Raw genomic sequence first — 23,039 nt, 5'->3', positions numbered from 1 at the left:
CTAGAGTAGAAGTTCTGATAGAGTAGAATATCTTATAGAGTAGAAGCTCTGATAGACTAGAGTAGACGAACAGTTCTGATAGACTAGAGTAGAAGTTCTGATAGAGTAGAGTAGAATATCTTATAGAGTAGAGTAGAGGCTATGATAGACTAGAGTAGAGTAGCAGTTCTGATAGACTAGAGTAGAGTAGCAGTTCTGATAGACTAGAGTGGAGTAGCAGATCTGATAGACTAGAGTTGAGTAACAGTTCTGATACTCTAGGCAAAACCATATGTGAGGCAGGAATACAAGTTGTTCCATGGAGACAGTACCTCAACACTTTCCTCCGTGAGTACCGTTCCAAACCACACAGAGCCACAGAAACATCAACCGCTGAACTGATGTTTCAATCCGACAGAGAGACAAAGGCAAAGATGAAGGCTCACTCAGACACGCCACGCCCAATAGTCTCACTCCAGGTGATATCATGCTACAATGCCAACTCAAGCACAACAAACTCACACCACCCTGCAACACAGAGCAAGCACTACACTGTGTCAAAGGTCAAAGGCTCAAAGGAACCGGCCATGAGGAATGGACACTGCATCACAAGTAACTCCTCATTCTTCCAGAAGCTCAACCCAGAGATACACGACTCCTCATCTAAGTATGATGATGATGATGATGACACTGTTGGTGTCACACCACCACTACAAACGTACCCCACTAGGTGTAACAGACAGCCTCCATCATACCTCTGTGAGTAATCTCACAGACTACAAAAAAAGACTTCCAAACAAGAGACGGTTGTCTTTAAGACGACTGCATACTCACCTGAGACAAAACAATGCTTAATGCTTGCGTTAGAGTGAATTGTTCATTTACTGTGATTACATGCAAAGAGTAAAAGTCGAGTTGAATACTCTGAAATGTTAACAGTTGAAATGCATTGCCGGTGATAGAAGTACAACCATAGAGTAGAGTAAGGATTTCACATTGTTTAGGTATTCCTGATCATAGACACATAGAGAGATGATAGAACCGCCGTCTGCACGTACATCTGACTCGCTGTGGACACAACAGAAAATAGTTTATTAGAGCAGTTATTCATGTTAGTAAAGTGGCAATTCTTGAATGGCGCTGGTATTTGAGCATGGCATTTTGGGAAAAATGTATTTAATTTTTGTAACGGATTTCCTCCTCTTCGTCTGAGGAGGAGTAAGGATCGGACCAAAGAGTAGCGTGGTAAGTGTTCATGATGATTTTTAATAAAACTCAGAACACTAAACAGAAAATAACAACGTGAATATGCAAAACCGCAACAGTACCGTGTGGCCAAAACACTCACACGGAAACAAACACGCACAAACCAAAAGTGAAACCCAGGCTATCTAAGTATGATTCTCAATCAGAGACAACTAACGACACCTGCCTCTGATTGAGAACCATACTAGGCTGAACACAAAAACCAACATAGAAAAACAAAAATAGACTGCCCACCCCAACTCACGCCCTGACCATACTAAAACAAAGAATAAAATAACAGAACTATTGTCAATTTTTCTAGATCGTTTTTTAATCTAAATCAACAAACCTGTCCTGAGTCAGAGTAGTGTTGAACGGTAATGCAAAAAGGAGGCAAGGTGTAAATCAGTTGCATATCAGACGACCTAACAATCAGAAATAACGAGCAGAGACTGGCTTACTTAAATACATTTACTGACAGAGTAAATAAATATAGGGACATTCAGAAAGGCACTTCATTAAACATGATATTATATCATTACAGAGGCACTTGAAAGTACAGGAGAACATTTACAATTTCCAGTAATAAATATTTCCCATCTGATGATCTCGCATGATCTCGACATTCATTGTCTCTATATTCTACATGCAAATATAACAGTTTTACAACTGCAATAAACTAAAGCAGAAGGTAACACTCTTCCCCAGCACTGATTACTGACTCTAGCATAACTTTAGTCAAATGTAGCCATAAATATATACTGCTATGGCTAAAGGACCATAAGAACATAAATACAATAAAACATTCAGCATTAAGGTATCAAAACCCCTGAAAGCACAAAGGAGGTTTGATTAAAAATGTTAATACAATTTTGCGTTTAGACTGATATGACCAAATCTTTCTGATATAAACTGAACATTTCTCATTTACTGAAAACTTCTTGCATTGCCTAAACTGTCTGGAGTGAAGGATTCTGGGAGTGTCTCTGAGCAGCAGTCTGGAAGGCTGTAAGTGTAATAGAGCAATAGAGGTGTTTTTCTACCTAAAAATGTACTTTCTACTGTTAATAAACTCCTTACATTCCAGAAAGCTACGACAACATATTTATCAATCACTACTTCACCACAAGTTGCAACTGAAAAACAATCATGTATAATTTTTAACTGACACATTCTCATACCGCATTCAAAACAGATAACACCCTCTTACTCTATAACCATTCATCTTGTTGACACCAGCTCTACTTTTGCTGTGGTAACAAAGGATCGAAAATGTCAACAAAAGTAACATTCCCACTGTTTAAACAAGAAACAAACATGGAGGGAAAAATGGGTGCTAAATCATGGTGCCACAGCCAGAGGACCGAACATTGCTTAAAAAAAGAGTCCTAAAACTTGACAATGCATTCTGTCTTAGATGAGATTGTAACAGAAAGTTCATTTTGGTTCACAGTCTGACAAGATCAAGATTAAGATTACCTACAGTGGGGAGAACAAGTATTTGAAACACTGCCGATTTTGCAGGTTTTCCTACTTACAAAGCATGTAGAGGTCTGTCATTTTTATCATAGGTACACTTCAGCTGTGAGAGACAGAATCTAAAACAAAAATCCAGAAAATCTCATTGTATGATTTTTAAGTAATTAATTTGCATTTTATTGCATGACATAAGTGTTTGATCACCTACCAACCAGTAAGAATTCCGGCTCTCACAGACCTGTTAGTTTTTCTTTAAGAAGCCCTCCTGTTCTCCACTCATTACCTGTATTAAGTGCACCTGTTTGAACTCGTTACCTGTATAAAAGACATCTGTCAAGACACTCAATCAAACAGACTCCAACCTCTCCACAATGGCCAAGACCAGAGAGCTGTGTAAGGACATCAGGGATAAAATTGTAGACCTGCACAAGGCTGGGATGGGCTATAGGACAATAGGCAAGCAGCTTGGTGAGAAGGCAACAACTGTTGGCGCAATTATTAGAAAATGGAAGAGTTCAAGATGACGGTCAATCACCCTCGGTCTGGGGCTCCATAGAAGATCTCACCTCGTGGGGCATCAATGATCATGAGGAAGGTGAGGGATCAGCCCAGAACTACACGGCAGGACCTGGTCAATGACCTGAAGAGAGCTGGGACCACAGTCTCAAAGAAAACCATTAGTAACACACTACACCGTCATGGATTAAAATCCTGCAGCGCACGCAAGGTCCCCCTGCTCAAGCCAGCGCATGTCCAGGCCCGTCTGAAGTTTGCCAATGACCATCTGGATGATCCAGAGGAGGAATGGGAGAAGGTTGTATGGTATGATGAGACAAAAATAGAGATTTTTGGTCTAAACTCTACTCGCCGTGTTTGGAGGAAGAAGAAGGATGACTACAACCCCAAGAACACCATCCCAACCGTGAAGCATGGAGGTGGAAACATCATTCTTTGGGGATGCTTTTCTGCAAAGGGGACAGGACGACTGCACCGTATTGAGGGGAGGATGGATGGGGCCATGTATCGCGAGATCTTGGCCAACAACCTCCTTCCCTCAGTAAGAGCATTGAAGATGGGCGTTGGCTGGGTCTTCCAGCATGACAACGACCCAAAACACACAGCCAGGGCAACTAAGGAGTGGCTCCGTAAGAAGCATCTCAAGGTCCTGGAGTGGCCTAGCCAGTCTCCAGACCTGAACCCAATAGAAAATCTTTGGAGGGAGCTGAAAGTCCTTATTGCCCAGCGACAGCCCCGAAACCTGAAGGATCTGGAAAAGGTCTGTATGGAGGAGTGGGCCAAAATCCCTGCTGCAGTGTGTGCAAACCTGGTCAAGAACTACAGGAAACGTGAGATCTCTGTAATTGCAAACAAAGGTTTCTGTACCAAATATGAAGTTCTGCTTTTCTGATGTATCAAATACGTATGTCATGCAATAAAATGCTAATTAATTACTTAAAAATCATACAATGTGATTTTCTGGATGTTTGTTTTAAATTCCATCTCTCACAGTTGAAGTGTACCTATGATAAAAATTACAGACCTCTACATGCTTTGTAAGTAGGAAAACCTGCAAAATCGGCAGTGTATCAAATACTTGTTCTCCCCACTGTAGCGATACTGTAAACATGACATTCAACTTTCAGATCAAAGAATTCTAATCGTGCAATAAGCACAGCTTTTTGGATACATTTACATATGTTTCCGTTAGGCACAATAACAATATTGGTTGTGATTTGTCTGAGATAGATATTGTATATATGTTTCTGTAGTGCCTTCGGAAAGAATTCAGATCCCTTGACTTTGTCCACATTTTCTTACGTTACGGCCTCATTCTAAAAATGTATTATATCGTTTTTTAATGACCCCAAAAAAAGATTTTTTGAAATGTTTGCAAATTTATGACAAATAAAACATTGAAAAATCACATTTACCTAAGTATTCAGCCCTTTACTCAGTACTTTGTTGAAGCACCTTTGGCAGCGATTACAGCAGTCTTTTGGGGTATGACGCCACAAGCTTGGCACACCTATATAAAAAAAATATTTAACCTTTATTTAACCAGGTTTCTTCTCTGCAGGTCCTCTCAAGCTCTGTCAGGTTGGATTGGGAGAGTTGCTGCACAGCTATTTTCAGGTCTCTCCAGAGATGTTAGATCGGGTTCAAGTCCGGGCACAGCCTGGGCAACTCAAGGACATTCAGAGACTCCATTCCTGCATTGTCTTGGCTGTGTGCTTAGGGTCGTTGTCTTGTTGGAAGATGAACCTTTGCCCCAGACTGAGGTCCTGAATGCTCTGGAGCAGGTTTTCATCAAGGATATCTCTGTACATTGCTCCATTCATCTTTGCCTCGGTCCTGACTAGTCTCCCAGTCCCTCCCATCCCCACAGCATGATGCTACCACCACCATGCTTCACCTTAGGGATGGTGCCAGGTTTCCTCCAGATGTGACACTTGGCATTCAGGCCAAAGTGTTCAATCGTGGTTTCATCAGACCAGAGAATATTTTTAGGTGCCTTTTGGCAAACTCCAAGCGGGCTGTCATGTGCCATTTTCCTGAGGAGTGGCTTCCGTCTGGCCACTCTACCATAAAGGCCTGATTGGTGGAGGGCTGCCGAGATGGTTGTCCTTCTGGAAGTTTCTCCCATCTCCACAGAGGAACTCTAGAGCTCTGTCAGAGTGACCATCAGGTTCTTGATCACCTCCCTGACCAAGGCCCTTCTCCCCCAATTGCTCAGTTTGGCCAGGTGGCCAGCTCTAGGAACAGTTTTGGTGGTTCTAAACTTCTTCCATTTAAGAATGATGGAGGCCACTGTGTTCTTGGGGACATTCAATGCTGCAGAAATGTTTTGGTACCCTTCACCAGCTCTGTGCATCAACACAATCCTGTATCGGAGCTCTACGGACAATTCCTCTACGGACCTCTTGGCTTGGTTTTTGTTCTGACATACACTGTCAACTGTGGGACCTTATATAGACAGGTGTGCGCCTTTCCAAATCAATGGATCAATCAATGGAAGCAGGATGCACCTGAGTTCAATTTCGAGTCTCATAGCAAAGAGTCTGAATACTTATGTAAATAAGGTATATCTGTTTAATAATTTTAATACATTTGCTAGAATTTCTAAAAAACTGTTTTTGCTTTGTCATTATGGTGTATTGTGTGTAGATTGCTGAGGATTTGTATTTATGTAATCCATTTTAGAATAAGGCTGTAATGTAACAAAATGTGGTTAAAGTTAAGGGGTCTGAATACGTTCCGAAGGCACTGTACAATCTTTAAAGCTCTTGTTAACATGACGTGTCACAGTCACCATTCTGAGATGAGAGGCTCTGTGCATAGAGGACGGCATCGCTGATGGTGAAAAACACTCTTTCCTTTTCTCCCATACCCTTCTCTGGGTAGTAACCACCTCTGTTCAGTGACTCCAGTACTGAGGTATTACACTGGGCCAGGAACACCTGTACCCCATTCTCCTTATAATCCTTATACACCTCCTTCAACGCATTGACCCCTGCTGTGTCCAGGAACAGCACCGGGCTGCAGTCTATCACCACAGAGTGGAAGTTGACTTGATTTGGTAGGAAGACTTTGGTGGTCAACTCTTTCTCTTTACCCTTAGTCCCGCCCTCCCCTCCTGTCATCATGGCTACTTCTTCTTGCTTTCTCCTATGTTTCTCCAGCTTCCTGCGCCGGGCCTTCTCCTTGACGGGATCCAGGCCCAGGCAGCGGTACAGGGCCTTCTTGAACAGGCTCTGGTTGGCGTAGTAGATGGGCGCCTCGTAGCGGAAGATGGCCACTCCAGGCTGGGACTGCAGGCCATTGTAGGAGGCCAGGTCCTGATAAAGCTCCCGATGGCCAGCCCGGCCCAGCTCCAAGGCCTGGGCTCTCTGGGTGCGCCCCAACACACAGAAGGCTGAGACCATAACCCCCACCAGCAGGCCTAGCTCGGTGTTTATCAACGCTGAGGTTGCCATGGTCATCAGCCAGATGGCGGTGTCCAAGCGGTTCACACGCCACATCCGCGGAACGTCTGTGAACTTAAGCAATGCTCCCCGGAGATTCACCAAGATGATCACTGCTAGCACACACCTGGAGAAGACATGGAAACACAGCAAGTCAATAAAGTCATCATCAAATCAGGTGGAACATTATTTTCTGGCAAACATTTTCAATACGAGCAAACTATGTGTGGTGGAGGTTTAGATCTCATGAGATGAACATATATAGTAAAGCTAAGTGTTACACAGAGAATAGCATGATCTTACCTCTGCAGAGAGTAGAAGAGGGGGGAAATGACCAGCAGCACCAGCAGCAGCACCAGGGCTGTGACCAGGCCAGACATCTGAGTCTGGCAGCCTGTAGACTCCTTCACCAGGGTCTTGGTCAGGGCAGCGCTGGTGGTGAAGCAGCGAAAGAAGGAGGGCAGGATGTTACAGAAGCCTATGGCGTACATCTCCTGGTTGGGATCCACCACGTAGCCGTGCTTCTTGGCAAACATCTCAGACAGGGAGACGGTGATGGCAAAGCCCACAATGGCTATGGAGAAGGCATCTACCGCCACGTTGGGGATCAGAGACCAGGACGGGAGCTGGGGGGGCAGGAAGCCCGTGGGGATGGCGCCGGCCACTTTCGAGCCATACTCCTGCTCGAAGTGGCCGAAGTGGGAGGCCAGAGTGGCAGCGATGACAACAAACAGCTCGAAGGGGATGGGGGCTTTGAGCTTGGCCTTGAAGCGGTCGTTGAGTTCTTTGGTGGGGACCAGCACCGCCAGGCACACCATGCTGGTGACCAGGTCACAGAGGTTGGTCTGGCCCAGGTTCTGGAAAAGGCTGACCCAGGTCTTGACGAGGGAACCCCAGCCCTGGGCGCGGGGCAGCTCCAGTCCCAGGAGGTACTTGACCTGGGAGGTCAGGATGGTGAGAGAGGCCCCCGTGGCGAAGCCGCTCAGGAGGGAGTCTGACAGGTACACGGATACAAAGCCCACCTGCAGGAGGCCCATCAACACCTAAAACCACAGAGTGAAAACAGAGAGGGAGTAACGGCTCTAGAAAAACAGAGAGGGAGTAACGGCTCTAGAAAAACAGAAAGGGAGTAACGGCTCTAGAAAAACAGAGAAGGAGTAATGGCTCTAGAAAAACAGAGGGGGAGTAACGGCTCTAGAGAAACAGAGCGGGAGTAACGGCTCTAGAAAATCTGAGCGGGAGTAACGGCTCTAGAAAAACTGAGAGGGAATAACGGCTCTAGAAAAACTGAGAGGGAGTAACGGCTCTAGAAAAACAGTAAAAGTCATACTTGTCAGGGCCAATGACAATCAACCTGTTATAACATGAATTAATTATTTTTGTCATTGATTTTCAACACGAGACATACATACACCATTCCCTCTCTACACACATTTACCTGGTAGACCCCTGCTGTAAATGTGACTGTGGTCCCCACCATGATGGCATAGCAGCTCCTATCACAGACCGGCCCTCCGGTGCTGTTCCCCATGCCCAGTCCCAGGGTAGCGTTGTTCCTGATACTCTCTGTGATGTACCCTGCCAGTGCCAACTCCCTGTCCACCACCTGGCCCACCAGCAGGCACAGCACCCCGAAGATGCCCACAGATATGTGGCGTGAGGTGCCCAGCAGGGTGTAGATGATGCTGGAGAAGAAGGAGGTGTAGAGGCCATAGATAGGGTCCTGGCCTGCCAGCAGAGAATAGGCAATGGACTGGGGCACCAGCAGGATGCCCACTATCAACCCTGACATGACATCACCCAGGATCCAGTCTTTGAGCTGGTAGCGTGGCAGCCATTTTAGGATGGGGACGAACCCTAGAACCTGGGCTTTGGCTCGCTCTGAGCTGCATGTGCACTGCTTTTTCAGTTGGTGAGAAACGGCTGTCCTCCAGTTTTCCTCCTCCTTCTCCCTTCTCTCCAGCACGAATGGGACGTGTGGGCCGCTCTCTGCTCCCTCATCTGCCGAGGCACAGCAGTACTCTTGAGCCATCATAGCAGGCCCCCCTTCACTTTACACAGAAAAAAAGAGAGTTAAAAAAGTCAGTCATTGGGAGCAGCGGTACTAATCTAACATATGGAGAAAAAAATTAGGTGGTCATATCATGCATTTTTTATTTATTTTTTGGCACAAAACTACCTCCATACTTCTATTCGTTTGTATGAGTTACCTCCAGACCAATCCCGTGACACTTGTGGGGGTCGTAGAGCAAAACGTTAAACACCATTGTTTTCGTGACATTCTAACCTTTCCATAGTGGGGTTAGTTTGTAGCTCAAATAGGTTGGACCCTACAGACAGAAGTTGGCACATCAGCATCACCGACTTCAGATGAGTCCCATGACACTTGTAGGGGTCATAGAGCAAACAGTGAATACCTTCGTATTCGAGAGTCTCCCCTTTCATAATAGTTTTGTAGGCCAAACTGTTCAGAAACTACAAATGTTTTGAGAGAAGACAGATTTTTGGATGTCCCATGGTCAGACAAACACCGCTGTAGCTCCGCCACCTTCCACCGCAGATGCGGAAGGCCGACATAGGCGGATGTGGTGGACTGAGACACAGCCCAGTTTAAGGTGATATCTCTAGCTTAAACTGACAGATTTGGATCTTTTTTTTGTGTTACTTAGATTAGACTCTTAAGATTAAAGATGGCAACTGTTAACCAAACTGATATTTAATCCTAATGTCAAATAGTGGCTGCTTTATTTGCCTTGTTTCACACATATACAAGTGCGTAACATGTAAAAGTGTGTGGTGTGAAATGAAAATGTGTTTTTTGCATATCCCACTCCCCTGACACACCTTCAGAGAGTGGGGTCATGGCATGGACCAGCCATTATTGACGGCAACCCTGGAGCAATTAGGGTTGAGTGCCTTGCTCAAGGGCAGATCGACAGATTTTTCACCTAGTAGGCTCTGTGATTTGAACTAGCAACCTTTTGATTACTGGCCCAACGTTCTAACCCAGGGATCATCACTAGATTCAGCCACGGACCGATTATTTGTTGAGTGGATGGTCGAGGGGCCAGAACATAATCACAAACCAAATAAAACAACCAGCCCGCCGGTTGGGGAACCCTGCTCTAACCGCTAGGCTATCGGCCGCCCACCGCTAGGCTACCTGACGATATGATTCAGTTGGGGAATCCTGCTCTAACCGCTAGGCTATCGGCCGCCCACCGCTAGGCTACCTGACGATATGATTCAGTTGGGGAACCCTGCTCTAACCGCTAGGCTATCGGCCGCCCACCGCTAGGCTACCTGACGATATGATTCAGTTGGGGAACCCTGCTCTAACCGCTAGGCTATCGGCTGCCCACCGCTAGGCTACCTGACGATATGATTCAGTTGGGGAACCCTGCTCTAACCGCTAGGCTATCGGCCGCCCACCGCTAGGCTACCTGACGATATGATTCAGTTGGGGAATCCTGCTCTAACCGCTAGGCTATCGGCCGCCCACCGCTAGGCTACCTGACGATATGATTCAGTTGGGGAACCCTGCTCTAACCGCTAGGCTATCGGCCGCCCACCGCTAGGCTACCTGACGATATGATTCAGTTGGGGAACCCTGCTCTAACCGCTAGGCCTTCGGCCGCCCACCGCTAGGCTACCTGACGATATGATTCAGTTGGGGAACCCTGCTCTAACCGCTAGGCTATCGGCCGCCAACTTCTAGGCTACCTAATCAGTCGCTGACATCATGTCACCAAGCTTGACAGTTATAATCAACTGACTCCAACAATCAATAACTGCAGAGAAAACAGAAAGGGCCAATATGTTTGGCGAAACAGGGTTATTGACAACTCATTTACTTACCAGTGTTCTCAATATACTCTTGACATGTCATATCCAGAAAATGGAACAAGTTACTTGGTGTAATAACTCTGTAAGTACAATACAGTGTAACAAGTATTCTAAGTATTCATTGTTACCCTACTATACTTTGAGTGTTAATGATGTAGGTTTAGTTGCATTACATTGCACAGTAACAGGAACGTTATAACATAAGTTATAATTTGTCTTTCACAACCTAAAATCTCTCTGGTGTGTGCCTTTTTGTGTCAAAGGCAATAGTTGGGTGCGGGAGTGTTTGCCATAACAATTTGGAAAATGATTGACTGGACAAATATTGGAGTTCCACTTCCTGGAGATGAAATAGCAACGAGGATGTTAGGCTGTAGCCATAAAGACATACTAGCGGTGCTCGGATTAGCTGTTTGTTGACCCGCACCTGCCCGCAAATGCTAATAACCCATCCACAACCGCCTAACTGTGTTTAAGTGAAAATCTGAGGTCCTCACCGAAATATAGAAAATTAGCATGTAGGTTACAGCGGAACGCTTTTTTGACAGGGGGTGCAGGATTTTTTGACAGGGGGTGCAGGATTTTTTGACAGGGGGTGCAGGAATTTTTTTGTGCCTGATTTAGATATGTTCCTGCTTATAATTTTCAACATTTTAGTGGGCTATTTGTTAGTCAATTTATCTATAATTAGATACATGCAGCTTCTCTTCTCTTTTCTCTATGTTGCCCTAGGAGACTAAATAAACCCTTGCTAACAGAATGTCATAAATCGATATAATGAATGCTTCAATCTAGTTGACATGGGTACCGTTTCTCTGTCATCTCTGCTTCTTTCGAGGGGAGAGATGTTTATCGCTATTTTTTATATATATATATTTTTTTTTTTTTCCTGTGCAAAATATCCAAATGACATCAGTTTGTAAGGAAATAGAAAGCTGTGAAAATGACCCAACACTTTTCTGATAAGATTTCAGTTCGGCTTGGATGCATATTTAATGTGGTTGAAATTCACTATCAGGTTTAATGATGCTGATAAAGATAGCGTCTGCAGAGGTGCATTCATATTCTCTCAAGATGCTGAAAGAAAGAAATTATATTTCTCCACCCTTGTTCCCAAGTTCAGATTTATCCCACATTTAGTGCATCATTTTACTGCAAGAAATGCTTCATCCTTCAGGAGTTAATATTAAGGCTCTGTGAGAGGTTATAGACCTACAGTCAGTGTGCACATTTCAGTTTCCATTTAACCCATCTGAACAGTTGGCTACAGTTCCCTTGACCTGTTATTCAACTGAAATGTGTCTTCCGCATTTATCCCAACCACTCTGAATCAGAGAGGTGTGGGGGGCTCACTTAATCGACATCCACGTCATCGGCACCCAGGAAGCAGTTGTTGTTGGGGCCTATTTGAAGTCCCTGTCTTGTGACTGTCGACAGGGGCGGACTTCGTGATTTGGAGGCCCCAGGCAGAGACCAGTCTGAGCCTCTTATCAGCACCTGTATCCCCCCGCCTAGAGTCTAAAGATCTGGGCTGGGTTTCTACTAAGCTAGCCTCGTTGAGAACCAGGCTTCCCTACTACGGGTAAGCTTAGGGAAGTTCATAAAAATAGCTAAATAAGGGTGGAAACCATGTGTAAATCAGCGACGCCTCACTCCACGTCAAACCCATCAAATGCCTTACTTTGGCGGTCCAATAGCACTCACAAGATTAGTGTAGTAGGTGCAACAGTGTATGACGATTATTTTTACAGTCTTTGGTGAGGATGGCCAGGAAATTGCAGATTAAAACCCCATCAAAATATGTTGATGTACCACAGGAGGTTGGTGGCACCTTAATTGGGGAGAACAGGCTTGTGGTAAAGACTAAGTGAAATGGTATCAAATACATGGCAAATACATGTGTTTGATGCCATTCCATTTGCTGCGTTCCGGAAATTATTATGAGTCGTCCTCCCCTTAGCAGCCTCCTGTGTGATGTACAATATGTCGATTTTGTGTATAGAGTACATTTCTGACAAAACAGAATTACGTTTTACCTCCAGGTTTTCTTCCATTTTCTGCAATGTTGCAAAACTAAAATGCAGAACAACTCTGCAAAATGTGTCCTTCCCGGTCTGAAAACAGTGACGAACTTAACACGTAGCACCAACGGGCATGTGGGAGAGGGTTCTTGAAATGTAACATCCAATCAAAATCTTGCCATTGGGAGCCAGCGGACCATTCAAACCATTTATGCAATACAAAATTCTCCAGACATGACAGCAACGTGATTTTGGAGGTATGATAACTACTACTAAGCTTACATATGGATTTGTTTTAAGAAGTGCATACCAAGGATACGTTAGCTATTTATTTGGAATTTTAGAACCCCTGCAGGTATAAAAATATATATATATACAGTATCAGTCAAAAGTTTGGACACCTACGCATTCAAGGGTTTTTCTTTATTTTCACTATTTTCTACATTGTAGAAAAATAGTGAAGACTTCAAATCTATTAAATAACACATATTGACTCATTAAGCAACCAAAAAAAGTGTTAAACATATGAAAATAGATTTTATATTTGAGATTCTTCACAGTAGCTACAATTTGCCTTGATGACAGCTTTGCACACTCTTGGCATTCTCTCAACCACCTCCATGAGGTAAACACCTGGAATGCATTTCAATTAACAGGTGTGCCTTGTTAAAAGTTAATTTGTGGAATTTCTTTCCTTCTTAATGCGTTTGAGCCAATCAGTTGTGTTGGGACAAGGTAGGGTGGTACACAGAAGATAGCCTTATTTGGTAAAAGACCAAGTCCATATTATGGCAAGAACAGCTCAAATAAGCCGGAACGACAGTCCAGAGAAACGACAGTCCACCATTACTTTAAGACATGAAGGTCAGTCAATCCAGAAAATGTCAAGAACTTTGAAAGTTTCTTCAAGTGCAGTCGCAAAAACCATCAAGCACTATGATGAAACCGTCACAGGAAAGAAAGACCCAGAGTTACCTCTGCTGCAGAGGATAAGTTCATTAGAGTTAACTGCACCTCAGATTTCAGCCCAAATAAATGCTTCATAGAGTTCAAGTAACAGACACAGCTCAACATCAACTCTTCAGAGGAGACTATGAATCAGGCCTTCATGGTCAAATTTCTGCAAGGACACTAAGGACACTAATAAGAAGAAGAGACTTGCTTGGGCCAAGAAACACGAGCAATGGACATTAGACCGGTGGAAATCTGTCCTTTGGTCTGATGAGTCCAAATTTTAGATTTTTGGTTCCAACCGACGTTTCTTTGTGAGATGCAGAGTAGGTGAACAGGTGATCTCCGCATGTGTGGTTCCCACCGTCAAGCCTGGAGGAGGTGTGATGGTGTGATTTTTTGGTCCAACCACCGTGCCTTTGTGAGACGCAGAGTAGGTGAATGGTTGATCTTCGTATGTGCAGTTCCCACTGTGATGTATGGAGGAGGAGGTGTGATTGTGTGGTGGTGCTTTGCTGGTAACACTGTCTGTGATTTACTTAGAATTCAAGGCACACTTAATCAGCATGGCTACCACAGCATTCTGCAGCGATACGCCATCCCATCTGGTTTGAGCTTAGTGGGACTATCATTTGTTTTTCAACAGGACTATGACCCAAAACACACCTCTAGGCTGTGTAAGGGCTATTTGACCAAGAAGGAGAGTGATTGAGTGCTGCATCAGATGACCTGGCTTCCACAATCACCTGACCTCAACCTAATTGAGATGGTTTGGGATGAGTTGGACCGCAGAGTGAAGGAAAAACAGCCAACAAGTGCTCAGCATATGTGGGAACTCCTTCAAGACAGTTGGAAAAGCATTCCATGTGAAGCTGGTGAGACGCAGAGTAGGTGAACGGGAATCTCTGCATGTGTGGTTCCCACCGTGAAGCCTGGAGGATGAGGTGTGATGGTGTGGGGGTGCTTCGCTGGTGACACTGTAGGTGATTTATTTAGAATGCAAGGCACACTTAACAAGCATGGCTACCACAGCATTCTGCAGCGATACGCCATCCCATCTGGTTTGCGCTGAGTGGGACAATAATTTGTTTTTCAACAGGACAATGACCCAACACACCTAAGGCTGTGTAAGGGCTATTTGATCAAGAAAGAGAGTGATGCAGTGCTGCATCATATGACCTGGCCTCCACAATCACCTGACCTCAACCCATTTGGGATGGTTCGGGATGAGTTGGACCACAGAGTGAAGGAAAAACAGCCAACAAGTGCTCAACATATGTGGGAACTCCTTCAAGACTGTTGGAAAAGCATTCCAGGTGAAGCTGGTTGAGAGAATGCCAAGAGTGTGCAAAGCTGGCATCAAGGAAAAGGATGGCTACTTTGAAGAATCTAAAATCTAAAATGTTTTCATTTGTTTAACACATTTTTGGTAACAACATGTTTCCATACAGTATGTGTTATTGCATAGTTTTATGTCTACACTATTACTCTACAATGTAGAAAATAGTGCAAATAAAGTGAGTAGGTGTGTACACAGTACCAGTCAAAGTTTGGACACACCTACTCATTCAAGGGTTTTTCTTTATTTGTACTATATATTGATGAAACATTGAATTTGGCTTTACTGCTATTAGCCCATAGAAACACAATGAATAACAGATTCATACATGGAAAAACTGAAATGTAATCAAAAGGAAGAATGTTTTGAAGTGTCTGTCCCTATACTTGAGAGATATTAAGAAAGCTCAGGAATTACCCGTATATATTGACGTGGAAATGTCCTATTCACTTCCATACATTTTTCGGCCCCATTACCAGGTTACCTTCAGACGCGTGACACATGTGGGGATCCTAAAATAGAAAAATGGAGAACACGTGAGCTTTCCAAACATTACTTTTCTGGCCCTCCCTTCTCTTATTTTCAACTCTCCATTTCGCAGCTTTTATCTTATTGAATTAAACTCCGACATTGTCCTTTTAGCCTTCGTGGTTCGATGTTAACTTTCTGCCACTTCCTGTAGGCTATTTGGGGCGTGTACAGTTTAGGCCGTGAAGTTTAGCCTTACATGCTGACCAGACCGGACACGACACGTGCGCGAGATTCGCAAAATAAATTTAGAAATCCATGTTATTCAATTATTGCACCCACACACGCACCAACGAGCGTCTGTGATGCCAAGGGCTAAAATAGAACTTCCTATTTCTGACCCGGATCGCGCTGAAAGTCCTACCTCTCCCATCTCCTCATTGGTTTATAGAAGCAGGTACCCACGTGCATCTCCTTATTGGTTATACCCACGTGGGTGATTGAAAGACTAACTGTTTTGCCGGTAGTCGTGATAATACAATGAAAGTTTAGATGGATCTCCATATAAATTAAACGATGAAAAAGCCTGGAAGGAGGAGAGATGACTAGAAACGATTCGGTTGGCTGTTTTGTGTGTGGATTAATTGTCGGAGTAGAGGTCCTTGTGCATTTCAGGTAAAATAACAACTCAATGTTTATATCCCAGGACAAATTAGCTAGAAACAGCAAGCTAGCAAAATAGTACAAATTAACATTAGCTAGCAAGTGCAAGCTAACTAGCTAAATTGCCATACATGTTTGATGCTTTTCGACCTGTCCCCAAATTAATGTAATTGGTTCAGTCTGTTTTGATATTTTAACCTGCGTGCCGTGATCACGTTTGTTGTGGGGAGGCAAAATAAATTTGCGCACGATAGCTCACGCGCGCAGCCACTTTGGGTTCCGTGTTACATGCTGACTACACCGCTTGCGTCATGTGCACGAGCGTTGCAAGATAAATTTACACATACATGTTATTCAATTATTGCACCCACACTGCTCATGCACGTCAACGAGCGTCTGATTTGCCAGTTGCTAAAATAGAAATTGGTTCTGCTTGTGATGCTTGACGCGCTGCAAGTCCCGCCTCTCCCATCTCCTCATTGGTTTTTAGGAGCACATACCCATGTGGGTGATTGAAAGATGAACTGAGGTCCACACTCCAGTTGGTTGACAACCGCCATATAACGTCCAAAGAAGATGAAGAAGCCTGAATGAGGAGAGATTACTAGAAACTAACTCTGTTTAACGTTACCCTTTTATCTGTGGATTAATTGTCGGAGTAGAGGACCATGTGCATTTCAGGTAAAATAACAACTCAATGTTTATGTCCCAGGATAAATTAGCTAGCAACAGCAAGCTAGCCAGCTATTGCCATAAATGTTTAATAGTTTTCGACCTATCCGCAAATGAATAGAGTTGGTTCAGAGTTGATTTTGATACTTCATTCTGCATGTCCTGATCGCGTCTGATGTGAGTGGACAAAATCAACATGAGCGCGATGGCGCACGTAGACGATATAGATATAAATTGCACAAGAATTATAATTGTTATGGATTTTTTACTTATTATTTTATCTTCATTCAACCAGCCCACTACCCACCTGCCCTTCATCCACACAATAGACTATTTCATGACCCTAAACCCGCTCGCCCCCCGGTTATGAGTCAACCCACTCATCACTTATGCATACAGTAACGCTAATGACTGTCACTGTGCATATAGGGCATACATAAAGCACCGATCTATAGGATTAATGCGTCATGCAACAGACCGACTGAGAGAAAGTAATATGTGGTATTGCCTATAGTAGCTAGTCTACATAGCTATAGCAAGGCAAAAGTGCATGTCATGCATTTGCAGTGGTGTAAAATACATAAGTAAAAAATACTTTAAAGTACTACTTAAGTCGTTTTTTATGGTATCTGTACTTTACTATTTCTGTTTGACTACTTTTACCTCACTACATTCCTGAAGAAAATATTGTACTTTTACTCCATACATTTTCCCTGACAACCAATAGTACTCGTTACATTTTGAATGCTTAGCAGGACAGGAAAACTGTCAAATTCATGCACTTACCAAGCGAACACGTGGTCACCCCTACTGCCTCTGGCCTGGCAGACTAACTAAACACAAATTAATCTTTTGTAAATAATCTCCCGAGTGTTCCCCTGGCTATCGTACATTTTAAAAACAAGAAAATGGTTCCATCTGCTTTGATTAATATAAGGAATTTTATGTGATTTTATACTTTAACTTTTAATTTTGATACTTAAGTATATTTGAGCAATTACATGTACTTTTGAAACTTAAGTTACTTTCAAACCTTTTAGACTTTTACTCAAGTAGTATTTTACTGGCTGACTTTCACTTTTACTTACTACCTTTCTATTAAGGTATCTATACTTTTACACAAGTATAACAACTTGGTACTTTTTCCACTACTGTGCATATGCCATCTTTTTTGATAGTCCTACTGTCTTCAGATATAATTAGACCTAACGTTACTCTTTTTAACCCTGTACATTATGGTTTAAACGACATTAACCTAATAAAAAAATATATGTAGGCCTAATCGATGAAGTCAAGAAAGTATTTGTTATAAAGTTGTTATAGCTAAATATGAAATAGCCTAAAATATTTGTCATTAACTTATACAACGGCAAATTTAGGTTGCATTAGGTTATGAATGAGGACCATTGTGAACAGGTTGTCAACGTGTACATCACCAGGTTGCCTACTGTACAGTACTTTGTTGACAGCAGTTTAGACAACATGCACGCACATATCTAACAAATCATTCTCTTCGGTTACTATTAATTCGATCTATTCAATTGCAGAACATTACTCACCTGAGACTGTTACTGCTCTCCATTTATCAAGGTATTAGTAACAAAATCATTGGATACTTTTTGTATAGTTCAGCCGGAGATTTGTAGCGCTCGGCGCGTGTACGTAATGACGTTTGAAGCCCAATCCGAACGCCCCAATCACATGATATGCTACAGGAAACCCCTTTCACGTGACAGCACACGCACACAAGTTCTCAAATTCTCTAAAAAGAGTAGCATTCTCTTCTGAATCTAGGAAGAAAACAGTCAGAAAACATCACACCATATATCACACCGTATATCACTGATGATGTGTCGAGTTGAGAAACTATATAGTGATGCAACGACTTCTCTTTAGTGCAAACAAATGGCATGAAGCGTAACTTTGACATGCCACAGTTGGGAGCAACCTATTATCAGAGCATTTCGGATTATTCTGTACGTAAATACGCATGAGCACCATTTAGTATTACAGGATAATGCCATAAGGAAGAAATTGGCTATGTCAGTTTAAGGTTTAATCTTTCTTCCACACCATTAAATAGTATGATTATTTATGAGGTTATGTTAAATTGTGTTATATTACATTAGAATCCCAATGGAATAGTTGTACAAATAGTAGGATGTATAGTATCCTACGTCTTGATTGCACCAGTATGCCTTTACAGGTTTGGTATGATATCTTACTTTCAGATACTGGTATAATGGTTGGACAATATCATACATTTTCAACAACAGATTGGTAGTACAGTATCCAATGTTTTGAATGCACCCGTAAATGCTTTGACCGAATCAATATTGCTTCACCTGTTCATCTGTGACGAATTTAATATAACAATGCATGGTGAGATTTACACAACAATCCAAATAACTTTGTTCAGGGTTTACGTTTCACCCACTAATGAGTTAGATTGTGGGCCAATATGTAATGTATGTTATTTTTTATTCTATGTTTTTATGGAGGAATAAAGATTAGACCTTAAACTGAAATAGCCTGTCTTTATATCCTATAAACAACAGCTTTTCAAGACACCTGCCTGCCTGCCCTTCCTCCTCACATCCGTTTTGATAATGATGAGTGATGATAGTAAATATTATTATGGCACTGTCAGCTGAAGGGTGGGACTATAAACAACAAAAAAACAAGATAACTAATGTAAAATATACTATGTCCGTAAAATGTATATAGGTTCAGAACTTTTGTGAAACATCACAGCGCTTTTGAGAAATATATGACAAATAGAAATAAAAACCTGAATGGTCTTCATAGATAGATGGGAGGGATTGAGGGTAGCTGAAGGATGGGACTAAAAACAAACAAAAGATAACACATGTAAATATACTGTGTCCGTAAAATGTATATAGTATACATAAGCTGGAAGTAGAACTGTTGTTGTCCATTAGTTTACTCCAATTATTGGAGGGATTGTACGGTTAGGTGAAAATAAGTAAGGAAAACATATCAAAATAATATATATATATATATATATATATATATATATATATATATATATATATATATATATATATACTGGACCAGTCATTAGTTTGGACACACCTACTCATTCCAGGGTTTTTCTTTATTTTTACTATTTTCTACATTGTAGATGGTATTTATACCTGTGTTCTCTGTCTGTTTGTTGCCAGTTCGTCTTGTTCGTTCAAGCTTACCAGCAGTTTTCCTGTCAGCGCCTATCGTTTCCCAGCCTCTCTTTGCTAGTCCTCCCAGTATTGACCTTTGCCTGCCTGACCTCTCTGCCTGACCCTGAGCCTTCCTGCCATCCTGTACCTTTGCTCCACCTCTGGATTACTGAACCCTGCCTGTCCCTGACCCTGAGTCCGCCTGCCGTCCTGTACCTTTGCCTTTCCCTGGATTTTCGACCCCTGCCTGCCTTGACCTGTCTTTGTCTGTCCCTGTTGCTACAATAAACAGTGTTACTTCGACAGTCTGCATCTGGGTCTTACCTTGATTCCTGAAAATATTCCTGATAATATCTTCAAAGTAGCCACCATTTTCCTTGATGACAGCTTTGCAAACTCTTGACACTCTCTCAACCAGGTTCACATGGAATGCTTTTCCAACAGTCTTGAAGGAGTTCCCACATATGCTGAGCACTTGTTGGCCGTTTTTCCACCACTCTGTGGTCCAACTCATCCCGAACCTTCCCAAATGGGTTGAGGTCAGGTGATTGTGGATCCAGGTCATATGATGCAGCACTGCATCACTCTCTTTCTTGGTCAAAAGCCCTTACACAGTCTTAGGTGTGTTGGGTCATTGTCCTGTTGAAAAACAAATGATTGTCCCACTCAGCGCAAACCAGATGGGATGGCGTATCGCTGCAGAATGCTGTGGTAGCCATGCTGGTTAAGTGTGCCTTGCATTCTAAATAAATCACCTACAGTGTCACCAGCGAAACACCCCCACACCATCATGCCTCATCCTCCAGGCTTCACGGTGGGAACCACACATGCAGAGATTCCCGTTCACCTACTCTGCGTCTCACAAAGAAACGGCGGTTGGGAACAAAATCCTACAATTTGGACTCATCAGACCAAAGGACAGATTTCCACCGGTCTAATGTCCAATGCTTGTGTTTCCTGGACCAAGCAAGCCTCTTCTTCTTATTTGTTCCCTTTAGTAGTGGTTTCTTTGCAGCAATTTGACCATGAAGTCCTGATTCACACAGTCTCCTCTGAACAGTACATGTTGAGATGTGTCTGTTACTTGAACTCTGTGAAGAATTTATTTGGGCTGCAATTTCTGAGGATGGTAACTCTAATGAATTAATCCTCTGCAGCAGAGGTAACTCTGTGTCTTCCATTCCTGTGGCGGTCCTCATGAGAGTCAGTTTCAACATAGCGCTTGATGGTTTTTGCGACTGCACTTTTCCGGATTGACTGACCTTCATGTCTTAAAGTATTGATGGACTGTAATTTATCTTTACTTATTTGAGCTGTTCTAGCCATAATATGGACTTGGTCTTTTACCAAATAAGGCTATCTTCTGTATACCATCCCTACCTTGTCCCAACAAAACTGATTGTCTCAAATGCATTAAGAAGGAAAGAAATTCCACAAATTAACTTAAAACAAGGCACACCTGTTAATTGAAATGCATTCCAGGTGACTACCTCATGAAGCTGGTTGAGAGAATGCCAAGAGTGTGCAAAGCTGTCATCAAGGCAAATGGTGGCTACTTTGAAGAATCTCAAATATAAAATCTATTTTGATATGTTTAACACTTTTTTGGTTACTACATGATTCCCTTGATTGAGTAATTGTGTCCAAACTTTGGACTGGTACTGTATATATACAGTATTTAGGGGAATTTCTCCCATTCTTCTCTGCAGATCCTCATAAGCTCTGTCAGGTTGGATGAGGAGAGTCGCTGCACAGCTATTTCCAGGCCTCTCCAGAGTTGTTAGATAGGGTTCAAGGCCAAGCTCTGGCTTGGCCACTCAAGGACATTCAGAGACTTGTCCCGAAGCCCCTCCTGCTTTGTTTTGGCTGTGTTCTCAGGGTTGTTGTCTTGTTGGAAAGTGAACCTTTGCCCCAGTATGAGTCCTGAGTGCTCTGGAGAAGATTTTCATCAAGGCTCTCTCTGTACCTTGCTCCATTCATCTTCCTTTCGATCCTCATTAGTCTCTCAGTTATCCATTTTCACAACACTTTTTAATTATGTTGTAGTTAACATGACCTAAAGCATTCACAAAGCAGTATCCTTGTTTATTAAAGGCAATAATACATTGTTTATTAGAGCAGATATTCATGTTAGTGAAGTGGCAATTCTTGAATGGCGCTGGTATTTTCCAGCATGGCATTTTGGGAAAAATGTATTTCATTTTTCTAGATCGTTTTTTCATCTAAATCAACTAACCTGTCCTGAGTCAGAGTAGTGTTGAACGGTAATGCAAAAATGACTTGCATCAAATGTTGAAGGAGGCAAGGAGTAAATCAGTTGCATATCAGACCACCTAACAATCAGAAACAACGAGCAGAGACTGGCTTACTTAAATACATTTACTGACAGAGTAAATAAATATAGGGACATTCAGAAAGGCACTTCATTAAACATGATATTATATCATTACAGAGGCACTTGAAAGTACAGGAGAACATTTACAATTTCCAGTAATAAATATTTCCCATCTGATGATCTCGTATGATCTCGACATTCATCGTCTCTATATTCTACATGCAAATATAACATTTTACAACTGCAATAAACTAAAGCAGAAGGTAACACTCTTCCCCAGCACTGATTACTGACTCTAGCATAACTTTAGTCAAATGTAGCCATAAATATATACTGCTATGGCTAAAGGACCATAAGAACATAAATACAAAATAAACATTCAGCATTAAGGTATCAAAACCCCTGAAAGCACAAAGGAGGTTTGATTAAAAATGTTAATACAATTTTGCGTTTAGACTGATATGACCAAATCTTTCTGATATAAACTGAAACTTTGAGTTATTGAAAACTTCTGGCATGGCCTAAACTGTCTGGAGTGAAGGATTCTGGGAGTGTCTCTGAGCAGCAGTCTGGAAGGCTGTAAGTGTAATAGATCAATAGAGGTGTTTTTCTACCTAAAAATGTACTTTCTACTGTTAATAAACTCCTTACATTCCAGAAAGCTAAGACAACACATTTATCAATCACTACTTCACCACAAGTTGCAACTGAAAAACAATCATGTATAATTTTTAACTGACACATTCTCACACCGCATTCAAAACAGATAACACCCTCTTACTCTATAACCATTCATCTTGTTGACACCAGCTCTACTTTTGCTGTGGTAACAAAGGATCGAAAATGTCAACAAAAGTAACATTCCCTCTGTTTAAACAAGAAACAAACATGGAGGGAAAA

The 23,039-nt window shown here is 42.5% G+C and overlaps 1 protein-coding gene across 2 annotated transcripts; it reads right to left on the bottom strand.

Moving 5' to 3' along the window:
- Positions 1-1,681: 1,681 nt before the first annotated feature.
- slc26a2 (solute carrier family 26 member 2) lies at positions 1,682-18,581 on the bottom strand. 2 transcript variants are annotated; one of them, XM_021583603.3, is made up of 5 exons: positions 18,185-18,581; positions 15,240-15,334; positions 8,104-8,716; positions 6,969-7,708; positions 1,682-6,792 (listed from the first exon to the last, which is right to left on the bottom strand). In XM_021583603.3, the coding sequence occupies exons 3-5, from the start codon at positions 8,698-8,700 to the stop codon at positions 5,991-5,993; spliced, it is 2,139 nt and encodes a 712-aa protein (XP_021439278.2). In that variant the 5' UTR covers positions 8,701-8,716; positions 15,240-15,334; positions 18,185-18,581; the 3' UTR covers positions 1,682-5,990. The 2 variants fall into 2 exon arrangements, with proteins under 2 accessions (XP_021439278.2, XP_036826124.2); XM_036970229.2 differs by lacking the exon at positions 15,240-15,334 and having other exon boundaries at positions 18,185-18,287.
- Between the last annotated feature and the right edge of the window lie 4,458 nt (positions 18,582-23,039).

Source organism: Oncorhynchus mykiss, chromosome 25 (genome assembly GCF_057628025.1).
Source record: "Oncorhynchus mykiss isolate SJ-2025 chromosome 25, ASM5762802v1, whole genome shotgun sequence".
Taxonomy (NCBI): domain Eukaryota; kingdom Metazoa; phylum Chordata; class Actinopteri; order Salmoniformes; family Salmonidae; genus Oncorhynchus; species Oncorhynchus mykiss.
Note: the sequence above shows the minus strand (reverse complement) of the source record. Positions and strands in the feature narration are given on the sequence as shown.

What these genes read in the sequence shown, in the direction of transcription:
- slc26a2 (XM_036970229.2), bottom strand. Translation starts at nt 18,207, where the DNA reads ATGGAGAGCAGTAACAGTCTCAG. An exon ending in GAGAGCAGTAACAGTCTCAG is followed by an intron (nt 8,717 to 18,184) that starts GTGAGTAATGTT and finishes TTCTGTGTAAAG; the next exon opens with TGAAGGGGGGCCTGCTATGA. An exon ending in CTCTTCTACTCTCTGCAGAG is followed by an intron (nt 6,793 to 6,968) that starts GTAAGATCATGC and finishes TGTCTTCTCCAG; the next exon opens with GTGTGTGCTAGCAGTGATCA.